General features: G+C 35.1%; 1 protein-coding gene across 1 annotated transcript in view; it reads left to right on the plus strand.

Annotated features, from left to right (window-relative positions):
- Window positions 1-8,296: 8,296 nt before the first annotated feature.
- Window positions 8,297-17,043, plus strand: part of LOC130219446 (A disintegrin and metalloproteinase with thrombospondin motifs 20) — a 118,614-nt gene continuing 109,867 nt past the window's right edge. The window contains exons 1-2 of the mRNA XM_056451855.1: window positions 8,297-8,501; window positions 13,799-14,142. Of these exons, the coding sequence (XP_056307830.1) occupies window positions 8,408-8,501; window positions 13,799-14,142 (438 nt within the window). The 5' untranslated portion in view covers window positions 8,297-8,407. The remainder of the gene's footprint in view (window positions 8,502-13,798; window positions 14,143-17,043) is intronic.

Raw genomic sequence — 17,043 nt, forward strand, 5'->3', positions numbered from 1 at the left:
CAGAGGAGGTTAATCCAGTCTATTGAACGCTGTTAAGGGTTTATTTATTTCTGTTTGGCAACTATTTGATTTATTCAGCCTGATCTCACAAGAAAACGTAAGTATTTTACGTTTTGTCAGATTAGTGTCTAATCCGTACGAGTTCAGTCGTATGAAATTCTACGATTTTAAAAAGGAGGCGTGGCACCTAAACCCAACCATCATTGGGGGATGAGCAAATCGTACTAAATTGCAGGAATGAGATTGTACGAATTCATATAAAATAAATTAGCTACTAAATCAAAAAGTTATGAATTGCCGTGAGATTGTGTTGGGTTTATTATTTATTAAAAGATTTTGATTCATAAAAGAAAAACAGGCTCAAAAGGAGAGTGTCAACAATCATTTGTTTCATTAAATAAATATTAAAGGGAAGATTTTTTTTAATTAAACAAGGTTTGTGCAGTGTATTATTTTTCGTTATATATGGTGCGATTTAGACAATTCTTATATTATCTTATATTCTTATATTTGGACAATTAGAAGTTCAGTTATTTTAATAAATGTAGAAAGGAATTATGTGTCTTGTTTTATTTAATAATAATAATAATAATAATTATAATAATAATAATAATGAAGGTGATAAACATTTTTTTTTAAATCACTATAAAACATTTCATTCAAGTATTGGTATCGATATCGATGATACTTGTCTTGAAACAAGTATCGGATCAGAAACAAAAATATTGGTATCGCCCATCCCTGTAGTGCTCGCATTTCCCGGGTGCACTCAGTCAGGTGACAAGAACTGACCGATCAGCTTCATACTGTGGAATATGTTTAGGTAGACTAATTACCTCAGACAGCACACCCAAACAATACAGTGCTTTTTCATATGTATGTCAGTGGTTACAGGCTCCAGTTTTTTATGATCTATTAAAAAAAGACAAACAGGTTTGGAACAAGTGAATGATGAGAGTATTTTAGGTTTTAGGCGAACTTTTTGCCTGGAAAGTCATCCGTTGCGTAAAACATATACTGGATAAGTTGGCGGTTCATTCCGCTGTGGTGACCCCTGATTAATAAAGGGACTAAGCCGAAAAGAAAAGGAATGAATGAATGAATAATAATAATATTAAAATAAAGACTACTTCAGATTATTAATGAAAATTGTACCTTAATGTCAGCAGAAGCGAGTAAATGCTTAATTAATTAAAACAAATATCAGAAAGTAGTCAAAACTTCAATCAAAGAAAAAATACACATTTTTCAGACTCCGCTGACTGAAATATGATCTTGTTTAATCATAAATTAAATTAATTTTGAAGCATTTTTTAGAAAACAAGTGTTAATGTCTCATTAAATATCTTGATTTAATAACGTTCTGATATTTGTCCTGTAAACAGCACAGAAATGCTGAGAAATGACGTGGTCTTTTACAGCTCCGTGCACAACACATTTGGCAGGATTGTGTTCTTCTGGCACACTGTTAAACAAAACTGCCTTTGCAAATTTGCGCAATAAATCCCGCGTCCATCAGTCTTCAACATGTTACTGATATACAGTGTGTTTGGACAGTAAGTGCATGTGTAAGATGATCTTCTGGCTCTTAAATGCAATTTTTCACATTCCTTGTCGGCAAAGACACACTCAAACACTTTCCTTTTGCTTCATGCATTGATGCTGAGCTCATTCACGTGACTATTACTAATATTTCAGGATGAGTTGCAGAATATAAACAGTTTAAACAGTTTCCCAGAGTCCTGCTGGGGGTCACGCAGAGGTCATCTGAGAGGTCAAAGGTCAAGCGAGAGGGTTGGAAGCTTCCAACGTCCGGCAAGAAGTGAGTTAATGTTAGGAAGAAAAGATTTCAGACGATGAATTGAGACAATAGCTGTGCTCCTATTTTATGCACATTTCGGAACATCTCACGGCAATTCATAACTTTTCTTTTATTTTTATTTAGTGGCTAATTTATATGAATTTGTAAGATCTCATTCATACAATTTACCATGATTTGCTCATCCACCAATCTAGGGGCGGGGTGTAGGGCCACGCCTTCTTTTAAAAATTTTATACATTTTTGTATGACTGAATTCGTATGACTTATATATTAAATAGCTACATTTTCTTGTGCAATCAGGCTGGAATATTGCATAAAAATGCTTAATAAAAAAAGCCATGATTTTTTTAAATGCACATAAATAAATGTTATTTATTTGCTAAATTAACAAATAATCGGTCATCTTTGGAACAAAACGTTCCACTGCAAATTAGTAGTGATGACTTGATGAATTTTTTCAGTGATAAAATAGAAGGCTTTAGACAGAAAATAGGAGATATTAAACTTTCTGCACCGCCTTATACTTCAGATCCAGTAAACACGCCTCTGAATCTAAATAACCTACAGTGCTTTAAAATCATAAAACAGGAAGAGCTAGACAAAATTATAAATAGCTCTAAACCAGCTACGTGTATATTGGACCCAATTCCAACAAAGTTACTGAAAGAATTGCTACCTGTTATAGGAGAACCTCTTCTTAACGTTATCAACTCTTCTTTATCTTTAGGCCATGTTCCAAATCAAATACCAAATTAAGAAACCACAACTGGACCGCAGCAACTGAGCTAATTACAGGCCTATTTCAAATCTTCCATTTATATCTAAAATACTAGAAAAAGTTGTTTCTGCTCAATTATGCTCCTTTCTGCAGACCAACAATGTTTTTGAAGTGTTTCAGTCAGGTTTCAGAGCTCATCAGAGTACAGAAACTGCATTAGTGAAAATAACCAACGATTTACTCTTAGCTGCTGACCAAGGGTGCATCTCGCTATTAGTTCTACTCGATCTTAGTGCGGCATTTGACACCATTGACCATGGTATCCTTATTAATCGCTTAAAGTCTACAGGTGTCCAGGGACAGGCCCTACAATGGTTTAAGTCATACTTATCTGACCGTTACCAGTTTGTGAATATTAATGGACAGCCTTCACAAATCAGCCCAGTAAAATAGGGGGTGCCTCAAGGATCAGTTTTAGGCCCTTTGCTGTTTACAATATACATGCTACCCCTGGGAGACATTATTAGAAGACATGGGATCAGCTTTCACTGCTATGCAGATGATACTCAATTATATATTTCAACTAAACCTGACGAGACGTCTAATCTGTCCAAGCTAACTGAGTGTATTAAAGATGTTAAAGACTGGATGACCAACAATTATCTTCTCTTAAACTCAGACAAAACAGAATTATTACTTATTGGGCCTAAATCCTGTACACAGCAGATCTCACAACTCGACCTACAATTAGAGGGATACAAAGTTAGCGTTAGCTCTACTATAAAAGATCTGGGTGTCATATTAGACAGCAATTTAACTTTTAAAAATCATATTTCCCATGTCACAAAAACTGCTTTCTTTCATCTGAGAAATATCGCTAAGTTACGAAGTATGCTATCCATCTCAGATGCAGAAAAGCTAGTCCATGCTTTTATGACTTCTAGGCTGGACTACTGTAATGCACTGTTTGCTGGCTGCCCAGCATCCTCTATTAACAAACTTCAGCTAGTACAAAATGCAGCTGCCAGAGTTCTTACCAGGTCTAGAAAATCTGATCACATCACCCCAATGTTATCCTCCTTACACTGGCTGCCTGTTAAGTTTCGTATTGAATTTAAAATATTGCTTCTTACATATAAAGCTTTAAATAATCTAGCTCCTGCTTATCTAACCAATCTTCTGTCTCGCTACAATCCAACTCGCTCTTTAAGGTCTCAAAACTCAGGGCTTCTGGTAGTACCTAGAATAGCAAAGTCGAGTAAAGGAGGTCGAGCCTTCTCATTTATAGCTCCTAAACTCTGGAATAGCCTTCCTGATAACGTCCAAGGCTCAGACACACTCTCCCAATTCAAAACTAGATTAAAGACCTATCTGTTCAGTAAAGCATACACTTAGTGCACCACTTAGGGGGCTTCCACACAGGTTCTGCATCTTGCTGATATACACTGTGAACATCAGCTACGCTAATTATTCTCTTTATTCTCCATTTCCACCTGGGGATACTCTTCCCGAGGCCCTCAGACTATGCAGAGTCACTGATTCAATCCAATACCAGGGACGAGATGATCCCAAGGTTTCCATAATCCTCGACCAGGCCGTATCCTGAGCAGCTACTGTGATGGTCATGGAGGAGTGGAGAACATGAGACTGATTCCTGTGACGGTCCAGAAACAGACGAGTCTTCGCTGAGGCCAGCTTCCAGCCTCCGCCACTGAGACTGCAGCTCTGCACAAGACGTTTGGCCAGCGGAGAAATTAAAATGATCGTGCCCAACTGAGTCTGGTTTCTCTCAAGGTTTTTTTTCTTCACTTCCGCCGTTAGTGAAGTTTTTCCCTCTCCGCTGTCGCCACTGGCTTGCATAGTTCGGGATCTGTAGAGCCGCGCATCGTTGGATTTGCTCTTCTGTATTTGGACTCTCAGTAAATTATTAACCACACTGAACTGAGCTCAACTGAACTGAACTTAAACACTACAACCTCTCTATTGTTTAGTTGCTCTTTCATTTAGTTGTTTGATTGTTTAGTCACTCTTTAGTTTAGTCGCTCTTTCGTTTAGTCGCTCTATTGTTTAGTTGCTCTATCGTTTAGTTGTTTTATTGTTTAGTCGTTCTGTCATAGTGTTTCCCAATTCTCTTCCTGTAGGCACACCAACAGTACATATTTTTGATATGTCTCCCTTATCCGACTCATTCACTTCAGGTTTTGGAGTCTCTTCTGATGTTCTGAGTGGTTGATTCAGGTTTGTTTGATTAGGGAAAGGTTGAAAATGTGCACTATTGGTGTGCCTTCAAGAGCAGGGTTGGGAAACACCCATCGTTTAGTCACTGTATTGTTAAGTCACTCTATCATTTAGTTGTTTTATCGTTTAGTTGGTCTTTCATTTAGTCGCTCTATTGTTTAGTCGCTCTATCATGTAATCACTTTAGCCACTCTTTCATATAGTTGCTTTATGGTTAAGTTGCTCTGTTGTTTACTTCGCTCTATTGTTTAGTTGCTCTATCATTTAGTCGCTCTATCATGTAGTTGTTTTATCGTTTAACCAACGTTCTGTCATTCTGTCTGTAGTTTAGTTGCTCCATCATACTAATATCTCACCACTTCATATTTAGTCTCTATACCTGTCTCGACCATTCTTTTGATCACTTTATTTTGTTTATCATTCTGTCTGAAATTATGATGATTTAAAAACAAATTATTACGTTTTTTTATCTTATTTTCATGATGCGTTGTAGCTACTGCATGCATAAAAACACAATTATTCAATTATTTAGATGGCATATAGAGATGATTGAGTCATTTGCGTTGCTTCATGAGAGTGTGTGTAACTAAATAGACATTTTAGCACAATTTTAGGACAATTTTTACTTTAAGACCAAACAATTTCAAGATTCCTTCAGGTCAGAATGATGGTGATGATCTCCTCATGTAGATCATTACACATCTGGTTTATCTGAGATCATAATTATATCTCTGTCTAATGAGCATCTTCATATGTGTTTCATTAGGAGCTTTCACAGGGTGAGATGATGGTTTTAAAACCAGTAGGAGACCAAATAAAGCTTTAATGCGCACTAATAAGTGTCCCAAGGGTCTTAAACACCTTAAAACACTCTCAGAATAAGGAGAGTTGTGTAAAGACACATTTATGTGAACCGTCGCCAGTAAAAACACATGTTTATTCAGTTGTTAGGATGCATAAAATAAAGAAATGTAGTGTTTCCTTCCCTGAGGACAGCGCTTATAAACTTCCCAGAGGGATGTGTATCATATCTCATATCTCTTTCCTCTCGTAAAATGCATTTACAGCTCAGAAGAATGAAGGTTGTGGAATCTTTACGATGTTTTATTGCATCTTTTAAGTTATTATGCTCAGGAACCAGAGAAAACGAGTGTTTTAATGCTGTTGTAACTGTTTTAGTGCGCTAAGTTGAATTATACTGACAGGATTACTTCCTTAATGATGCATTAAAGGTTTTATCTTAATATAAAAATAAATCAAACTTTCCCTGAGGTTTTGATTCATTAGCTGTGAGTATTTGCATTGTTAATTGTGTATTGATTTGGGTTTTGTTTTGTTTTAATGGTGTGCATTAATTATTTTGGACTGATTTAGATTTATTAGTTAGTGCAAAGTTTGTGGACTTATTTTGACCTGTTGGTTTTAATAGCATGCACTTTTTAATTATGTTGTATATTTATTTTTCTTCCTGTTGTTCGATGCATCATTTTTTCATCATAGTGTCTACTATAAACTCAGTCAAGTAAAACTTGCAAAAGTTTCAAGTAAGTTTTTTTACTGAGATTTTCCTGAACTGAAGTGTCATTTAAATAAGCATAAAAACTTGTGTGTTTTTGTTCTATTTTTATATATAAGTTTCAGTGACATTAAAGCAGAAATGCATGCAGTAAACACATCTGCTGCATCCCAATAAAGTGAATGAATGAACATAAAGGTGCACGCTTTACGCTTAATTGAATGACACTTCAGTTTGGGAATAAATGCATGAAAAATTCTGTCAAACTTACTTAACAGTTAGGAAAGTTCTACTTGACTAAATTTACACTAGACGCTGTATAGTGCAGTGCTCTCAAACTCAATTCCTGGAGGGCCGCAGCTCTGCATAATTTAGTTCCAACCAGCTCCAACTCACACCTGCTTAATAGTCTCTAGTAATCTTAAACATGATTAGTTGATCAGCTGTGTTTGATTAGGGGTTGACCAAAACTGTGCAGAGCTGCGGTCCTCCTGGAACCCAGTTTGAGACCTATGGTGTAGTGTTTTTGAACTCTGCTAAAGTAAAGGACATCTGATATAAATATATGATATGAGTAATAATATGGCTCAGTGGTTTGTGCTGTCGCCTCACAGCAAGAAGGTTGCTGGTTCGAGGCTGGATCAGTTGGTGTTTCTGTGTGGAGTTTGCATGTTCTCCCCGTGTTGGTGTGAGTTTCCTCCGGCTGTTCTGGTTTCCCCTACAGTCCAAACACATGCGCTATAGGGGAATTGATGAACTAAATTGGCTGTAGTGTATGAGTGTGTGTGTGTGAATGAGTGTGTATGGTTGTTTACACAATGGCATCCACTGTGTAAAACATATGCTGGAATAGTTGGCAGTTCATTCCGCTGTGGCGGCCCCTGATGAATAAAGGGATTAAGCTGAAGGAAAATGAATGAATGAGTATGTAACATAGCTAACATATATGAACATATTTATAATCGTTTAAAAAAAAAAAGTATATGTAAATATTTTTGCAGTATGTGAATATAAAAAATAATAAAGAAATGCTAAAAATACATTTTAAAAAGTAAATATTTTTGCTAATTTTGCTCTATATAAATAGTAAAAATAATTAAAATATATAAAATAAAATAAAAATGTATTTTTAATTTTATTAAAAAAAATTTGCTGTGTAAAAATAAAAAAATTAAAAAGTAAATGTAAATATTTAGCTATATGTAAATAGTAAAAATAAAATATATTCAATATTTTAAAAATGTAAATATCTTTTATGTGTAATTTCGTAAAAATAATGAAAAATGTAATAATAATCATAAAGTGACAAATAATAAAAAGATTATATGTAAATATTTTAGCTGTTTTTACTATATGTAAATCATAAAAAAGGAGAAAAAATATATGTAAATATTTTTGCTGTATGTAAATAGAAAACATACATGTAAAAAGTATATGTAAATGTTTTTTTTCTTCACCTTTTAACTGTATCTAATGTTTCAATGACAATAAAGCAGAAATGCATGCAGTAAACAGTGCATGTAAAAGTGCATGTTTTTACGCTGATCTGGATTCATGAAGCACTGTAGAAATGCAGGGTTCCACACAATTCATTCATGCTGTCCCAACACAAATCGATTAAGTTAACTTAACACTTAAATTTATTTGGAAAAAAACATAAAAAAATTAAGTTGTCCCAATGAATTCTCAAGAATTGTGTTGTTTTAGCTCATTTTAAATAAGTAGTTTGAACAAGGAAAAATGTAGTGAAGTCTGACTGTAGCTCAGTTCGTCAGGGCTGCAGTGAAATGAGCTCTGATGTGATTTGATGTGATTCAGTGGTCGAGTGTGGAGTCTGGGGGGCGTGACAAGAGCCTCAGTGTGTGTGTGTGTTTAGGGGGGTGTCTTACGGAGAGCCGAAAAAATCCTTGGTCTCAGAGAGCCGCGATCCTCGGAGCGGCTGCGGGAGTTTTAGCGGCATGTCGGCGGATCGGAGCCGCTGCAGCTGAAGAGTTTACCGGCACACACACACACACTCCAGCCCCGGGGAACTATCCAGATCGAGCACCGAGCAGAACCGGCGGCGGAGAAACACACGCACACACACACACACACAGGCGCGCGCCGGGGAATCATGCGGGCTCCTGCGCTCCGGCTGCTGGGACTCGTGTGGCACATCTCCGCGCTTTTACGCAGCGCACACACCTACAAACTCCACCACAAACAAGGTAAAACATCCATAAAACCACAAGCGAGCCGATCGGTGGCGCTTTCATGAGTTACAGTGACTTTCAAGAGAAAACGCATGCTGTGAACTCAATAGCATAACTTTAGAATGATGCACAAGTGCATGTATGATGCATGTTTGAATGACATTTCTGTAAATGCACTGCGCTTTGCATTTCGAGTCATTGAAACAAATGCTTTTGAGTGTTTTTATTGCAATAGGTATGAAGTATGAAAATAGACTATTTATTGCAGACATTACATGGTGTTTTTGAAGCATACTATTGTAATCATCTGATATATGGCCATATACAAATGCATATATGTAAAACTGAACAGTGTGTGTGTATATATAAATATATATATGAACAGTATGTATGTAGTATATTTAATATATTTTATATATGTTAAGTCCAAGCATGAACTTGAATGTCATATATTTAAGTACTGAAGTACTTAAATTAATCTGATATGGTGATTCTACAGTTGCTATGGTAACACAACAACTACAGTAATTAATCTGCTGTGGTGATTCTACAGTTGCTATGGTAACACAACTACAATAATTGATCTGCTGTGGTGATTCTACAGTTGCTATGGTAACACAACTACAGTAATTGATCTGTTGTGGTGATAATACAGTTGCTATGGTAACAACTATAGTAAATGATCTGCTGTGGTAATTCTACAGTTGCTATGGTAACACAACTACAGTAATTAATCTGCTGTGGTGATTCTACAGTTGCCATGGTAACACAACAACTATAGTGATTGATCTGCTGTGGTGATTATACAGTTGCTATGGGAACAATTATAGTAATTGATCTGCTGCGGTAATTCTACAGTTGCTATGGTAACAACTTCAGTAATTAATCTGCTGTGGTGATTCCACAGTTGCTATGGTAACACAACAACTATAGTGATTGATCTGCTGTGGTGATTCTACAGTTGCTATGGTAACAACGATAGTAATTGATCTGCTGTGCTAATTGTACAGTTGCTATGGTAACAACTTTAGTAATTGATCTGCTGTGGTGATTCTACAGTTGCTAGGTAACAACAGCTTTAGTAATTGACCTGCTATGGTGATTCTACAGTTGCTATGGCAACAACAACTTTAGTAATTAATCTGCTGTGGTGATTCTACAGTTGCTATGGTAACACAACAACTATAGTAATTGATCTGTCATGGTGATTCTACAGTTACTATGGTAACACAATGACGTCAGTAATATAAACAAATGACCCAGTGCTGTAGTTTTCTACAACTATGGGCTATGTTATACTGCAATCAACCACATTTTACTGTAGTAAAAGCTAAAGTGTACTACAAAATCTGTTTTTAGCTTATCATAGTTAATACTATACAATGCTGGCACATTCATTAACAAACTGTTGTAAACACTATAATATATACAGTACTTTACTATAGTACGCTTGTGAACACATCAGATTTTTGGGAAAGATGCACAAATGTGGTTGGTGTGATTCTGCGCACACCTGTGTGAACTTGATTTCAAAACAGCACACCAGACCTGGTGAATCACGCTCTATATATAGCAGAGGGTGAGCTCAGGTTAGAGGGATAGTTCACGCAAAAATGAACAATTCTCTCAGCATTTACTCTCTCTTTACCTGTTTCAAACCTTTCTTTCTTTCTTTCTTCTGTTGAACCCTAAAGAAGATATTTTGAAGAAAGCTGAAAACGAGTAACCATTGACTTCAATAGTATTTGCTTTTCCTACAATGGAAGTCAATGGTTACAGGTTTTCAGCTTTCATTAAAATCTCTGTGTTTGTGTTTAAATTGTACTATGGTGTATTACCTGCATTTTATTAAGATATTAACTGTTATTATTAGTTATAAAGTATGGTCTTATTCTACATCCCTAATCCTACCCAAAGTCTAAACCCAACCTTACTAACTAATAATAAGCATTTCCAGTTTATTAAGCTGTTAGTTAAGGGTTTGTTAATAGCTTGAGTTGAACTTAAGTGTTACTAAAGAAACTCAAACAGGTCTTAAACAGGTGAAAGGAGAGTAAATAATGACAGAATTTACATTTCTGAGTGAACTACACCTTTAAGTTGCTTTGAAGTGCTGAAAATGTTTTCTATGGCTTAAATTTAAAGGGCCAGTTCACCCAAAAATGAACATTTACACATTATTTACTCTCCCTCAAATGATTTTCAACCTTTATGAGTTTATTCTGTTGAACACTAATCAAGATATTTTGAAGAAAGCTGAAAACCGGTAACCATTGACTTCCATAGTTGGAAAAACAAATACAAGTCGATGGTTACCGGTTTTCAACTTTCTTCAAAATATCTTCTTAAGACTAAAGCAACTCGAACTGGTTCTGAACAAGTGAAAGGAGAGTAAATAATGGCATAATTTACATTTTGGAGTGAACTATCCCATTTATTTGTGCTGAAAAAAGATATATGAAGAAAGCTGAAAAACTGTAACCATTGACTTCAATAGCATTTGTTTTTCCTACTATGAAACTCAATGGTTACAGGTTGACAACGTTCTTCAAAATATTTTTAGTGATCAAGAGAATAAAGAAGCTCAGAATAAAGTAAAGGGTTAGTAAATAATGACTGAAGTTTAATTGTTGGGTGAACTATCCCTTCTTTTTGTGCCGAAAATAAGATATTATGAGGAAAGCTGAAAACCTGTAACCATTGACTTCAGTAGCATTTGTTTTTCCTACTATGGAAGTCAATGGTTACTGTTTTTCAGCTTCATTCAGAATAAAAAAAAGAAACTTCAGAAAAAAAACCCGATGTAAATGTAGAAATGTCATTTTTTGTGTGAACTACCCCTTTAAATGAGACTTGTGCTTCAGAGAGCTTCATCCAGCAGCTGTTGGCATATAAGATCATCAAGTTTGGTACTTCTCCATCAATTTGTTTTTCGTAATGCGTTACTTTTGAGTTTACAGTTTTAAGGAAAATGGTGCAATATTGGATTACTTTTTCATTTGAAGAATGCCTTTACTTTTGTGTTACATGACTTTTACATTACATTTATACTTAAGGAAATAATATTTTGCGTTACTTTTGTGTCACTTTTTTCACTTATCAAGTGTTGTGTTTCTTGCATTGCTTTTAAAAGTGTCGTGTTACAATGTTGCCTTACTTTTTCACTTAAGGAAATAATATGTTGTGCTACTTTTTATTTTTTTGTGTATCGTGTTACTTTTGCATTGCTTTTAAAAGTGTTGTAACAATGTTGTGTTACATTTTCACTTTGAAAATAATTCATTGTGCTACTTTTTTTTTCACTTTTCAAGTATTGTGTTACTTTTACATTGCTTTTAAAAGTGTTGTTACAATCAGGGGCGGACTGGGAAAGCCTTTTCCACCAGGCCAAAGTTACGCGGCAGGGAGGGGGCAGGCCAGACTCACGGTGGCAGGCCAGATTGACCACCAGGCCAACAGGAAATGTCCCGCAGCTCCCTTTGGCCAGTCGGACCCTGGTTACAATGTTGTGTTACATTTTCACTTAAGAAAATTATTCGTTGTGCTACTTTTTTTTTTTCACTTTTCAAGTATTGTGTTACTTTTTGCATTGCTTTAAAAAGTGTTGTGTTACAATGTTGCGTTACTTTTTAATTTTTCACATGATGTGTTACTTTTGCGTTACTTTTAAAAATATTGTTACAATGTTGTGTTACATTTTCACTCAAGAAAATAATATGTTGTGCTACTTTTTTTTCACTTTTCAAGTATTGTGTAACTTTTACATTGCTTTTAAAAGTGTTGTGTTACAATGTTTCGCTACTTTTTAACTTAAGGAAACAATATGTTGCGTTACTTTTTAACTTAAGGAAACAATATGTTGCGTTACTTTTTCACTTAAGGAAATAATATGTTGCGTTACTTTTTCACTTAAGGAAATAATATGTTGCGTTACTTTTTCACTTAAGGAAACAATATGTTGCGTTACTTTTTCACTTAAGGAAATAATATGTTGCGTTACTTTTTCACTTAAGGAAATAATATGTTGCGTTACTTTTTAACTTAAGGAAACAATATGTTGCGTTACTTTTTAACTTAAGGAAACAATATGTTGCGTTACTTTTTCACTTAAGGAAATAATATGTTGCGTTACTTTTTCACTTAAGGAAATAATATGTTGCGTTACTTTTTCACTTAAGGAAATAATATGTTGCGTTACTTTTTCACTTAAGGAAATAATATGTTGCGTTACTTTTTCACTTAAGGAAATAATATGTTGCGTTACTTTTTCACTTAAGGAAATAATATGTTGCGTTACTTTTTCACTTAAGGAAATAATATGTTGCGTTACTTTTTCATTTTCCACATAATGTGTTACTTTTGCGTTACTTTTAAAAATATTGTTACAATGTTGTGTTACATTTTCACTCAAGAAAATAATATGTTGTGCTACTTTTTTTCACTTTTCAAGTATTGTGTAACTTTTACATTGCTTTTAAAAGTGTTGTGTTACAATGTTTCGCTACTTTTTAACTTAAGGAAACAATATGTTGCGTTACTTTTTAACTTAAGGAAACAATATGTTGCGTTACTTTTTCACTTAAGGAAATAATATGTTGCGTTACTTTTTCACTTAAGGAAATAATATGTTGCGTTACTTTTTCACTTAAGGAAACAATATGTTGCGTTACTTTTTCACTTAAGGAAATAATATGTTGCGTTACTTTTTCACTTAAGGAAATAATATGTTGCGTTACTTTTTAACTTAAGGAAACAATATGTTGCGTTACTTTTTAACTTAAGGAAACAATATGTTGCGTTACTTTTTCACTTAAGGAAATAATATGTTGCGTTACTTTTTCACTTAAGGAAATAATATGTTGCGTTACTTTTTCACTTAAGGAAATAATATGTTGCGTTACTTTTTCACTTAAGGAAATAATATGTTGCGTTACTTTTTCATTTTCCACATAATGTGTTACTTTTGCGTTACTTTTAAAAATATTGTTACAATGTTGCGATACATTTTCACTCAAGAAATTAATTTGTTGTGCTACTTTTTCATTTTTTACATTTTCAAGTATTGTGTAACTTTTACATTGCTTTTAAAAGTGTCGTGTTACAATGTTGTGTTACATTTTCACTTAAGAAAATAATGTTGTGTTACTTTTGTGTTACTTTTAGTTTTTCAAGTATTGTGTAACTTTTACATCGCTTTTAAAAGTGTCGTGTTACAATGTTGCGTTACTTTTTCACTTAATGAAATAATATGTTGTGTTACTTTTTAAATTTGTTAAGTAATGTGTAACTTTTGTGTTGTGTTTGTTCTTCAGAGAGCTTCATCCGGCAGCTGTCGGCGTATGAGATCATCACTCCGGTGCGCTTGAATGATTTCGGGGACTCGTTTCCGCAGCGGCTGCATTACCGGCGGAGGAGGCGCAGCGCAGAGGCAGATCCCTCCGCCTCCAGAGCTCATTACCGCATTGAAGCCTTCGGTCAGGCCTTTTACCTCAACCTCACAGCAGACTCTGGGTTTATGGCTCCGTCCTACAGTGTTGTCCATCTGGGAGAGCAGGAGAATCGTGGAGATAATGCAGATCTGCGCCATTGCTTCTTTAGAGGACACGTAAATGCCCGCAGGGAGCATCATGCTGTCTTCAGCCTCTGCACTGGACTGGTGAGTGCTGGGTTACTATTACAAGTGTAACTGTATGTTACAATGTTGTGTTACTCTGTTTAAAAAGTAGCTAGAAGTGTTTTAAAGAAACTGAGTGACAATTGTAATGATTTTCTTTTTAAAAGAAGTAACATAACAGAAAAGTAGCGTAATGCTTTGCTTTCCTTAAATAAAAAGTAACGAAATATGTTATGTTACTTTTGGATTACTATATTTGTTTAAGGAAAGTAATGCATATCTGATAATGTAGCGTTACTTTATTCATTTAATTTTAAAATGTGTTGTGTTTTGGGAAAGTAGTGTTATGTTACTTTTGAGTTTAATTTAAGGAAAGTGATGCGTTACTTTTGCATTTTCATATTTCAACTAACGTGTTGCTTTTGCATTGCTTTTTGAGAAGTGTTATGTTACAATATTGCATTACTTTTAGAAAGTAGCTCAAATGTTTACTAGGTAACCCTTTTAGCTACTTTTTAAAGAAGTTACGTAACGCAAAAGTAATGTAACACATTACTTTCCTTTAATTAAAAAGTAACAAAAAGTAATGTGTTAAGTTACTTTTGCATTACGCTACTTTTGTGTTACTTTTTAAAACCATTACTTTTGTGTTACTTTTTAAAAGCATTACTTTTGTTTTACTTTTTCACTTTTCAAGTAACAAGTTACTTTTGCGTTGCTTTTAAAAGTGTTATACTACAATGTTGCATTACTTTTATAAAGTAGCTAGAAGTGTTGGTTACTTTTAAAGAAACTAAGTAACAATTTTAGCTACTTTTTTAAAATAAGTAACGTAACGCTTTACCTAACTTAAATGAAAAAGTAACACAAAAGGAATCTGTTACATTTCTTTTTGTTTCTTTTTTATTTGAGGAAAGTAATGCGCTAATTTTGCGTTACTTTTTCATTTTCAAGTAATGTGTTACTTTTGCATTGGTTTTAAAAGTGTTGTTACAATGTTGTGTTTCTTCTTTTGAAAAGTAGGTAAAAGTGTTACTTTTAAAGAAACTTAATTGTAACCCTTTTAGCTAATTTTTAAAAGAAGAAACAACATTACTTTCCTTAAATTAATTAATGTTAAGTTACTTTTGGATTACTTTATTTAAAGAAAGTAATGCATTACATTACTTTTAAAAAGTAGCTAGAAGGTTTTCCTGTGTTACAATGTTGCGTTAGTTCTTTTAAATGTAGCTAGAAGTGTTAGTTACTTTTTAACTAAGTAACATTTTTAGCGTTAAAAAAAGTAACATAACGCTTTACTTTTTTGTTACTTTTTCATTTAAGGAAACTGAAGCGCTGCGTTACTTTTTTTAAATGCTAAAAATGTTAATTAGTTAAAGTAACTAACACTTCTTTTTGTGTTACGTATTTCATTTGAGCAAAGTAATGCGGAACCCAACACACAATGATCATCAGCCAATCAGAATCAAGCGTTCAGCAGCCTCAAGGATAAACAAATCTAGTAATTGACTGCAGGACTAGTTCTGCGGGGGAATATTAGTCTGTGGTTGAATTGGGTTTTAATTACTGGACTAGCGAACTAAACTAAATGTAGATCTGCGCTGGGAATAGTTTCCTCCTCTGTGGCAGTTTTATGGGAATGTGAAGCATTTCTAGCTTGTAATTACAAATCCAGCAAAGTCCTGAGCGTGTTTTACTAGCAGGAAACTGCTGGTTACGGTGATCCCCGAGATGAGCGCAGGATTAGTCCTCTGTGAAGGTCAGGCTTTTGGTTTAGTGGAGTTTTTCCTCCTCCAGTGAACTCAACTAGTGAGTTTAATCCAGCTGTAGAGCTGAAAGAGCGCCGCTGCAGTGGATTTAATCCTGTGTCAGCGGTGACTGCTGAATATAATGTCTAAACTGCAGCGCTGGCTCCTGTAGATGAGAGAAATGACTGGGGTGAATTGGGCGAGTGGGTTATCGGTACTGGTTATTCCGTATTTTGTAAATCTGTGGATTTACTTGGAGTGATTTTGAGAGGATAATAATTAAATTATACTTATTATATATTTATAATCATATATAACACATTAAATAAAAAATAAAAAACTATATTTATATATATATGTATGTGTTATTTCAGGTTTACAATGCAAATCCCACTGGAACCACTTGTTTGGTAAATAAAGACATGGAAACTTTCATTCATTCGTTTTATATTTGGTTTATTCCCTTTATTAATTAGGGGTCGCCACAGTGGAATGAACCACCAACTTATCCAGAATATGTTTTATGCAGTGGATGTAACCCATAACTGGGAAACACCCATTCACACACACACACACACACACTCACACACTACAGCCAATTTAGTTGATCAGTTCCCCTATAGCGCATGTGTTTGGACTGTGGGGGAAACCGGAGCACCCGGAGGAAACCCACACCAACACGGGGAGAACATGCAAACTCCACACAGAAACACACACTGACCCAGCCGGGACTCGAACCTGTGACCTTCTTGCTGTGAGGCAATTGTGCTACCCACTGCACCACCGTGACACCCATTGAAAGTTACCTTATATAATATTTATTCCTCATACACACACACACACACACACACACGCACGCGCACACACACGCACACACACACACACACACACAGGACTGGTTGTTTCTGTGAAGATTATGATCTGGACTCAAACGTGAAGCGAGCGCAGTGTTCATTACGGCAGTGTGTAGAGAATAAATGAGTGTGTGTGTGTGTGTGTGTGTTCAGCATCTGACACACAGCTGTCTGGTACTTGTTCTCCTTCTGACTGCTTTAAACCTCTGCTGTGCGTGTGTGTGTGTGTGTGTGTGCGTGTGTGTGTGCGTGTGTTTGTTTGAATGTGTGTAACTGGGTGTGTGTTTGTTTGTGTATATGTGAGAGAGTGTGTATGTGTGCGTTTACAGTGTGTGAGAGAG

The sequence above is a fragment of the Danio aesculapii genome, chromosome 25, assembly GCF_903798145.1.
Source record: "Danio aesculapii chromosome 25, fDanAes4.1, whole genome shotgun sequence".
NCBI lineage: Eukaryota > Metazoa > Chordata > Actinopteri > Cypriniformes > Danionidae > Danio > Danio aesculapii.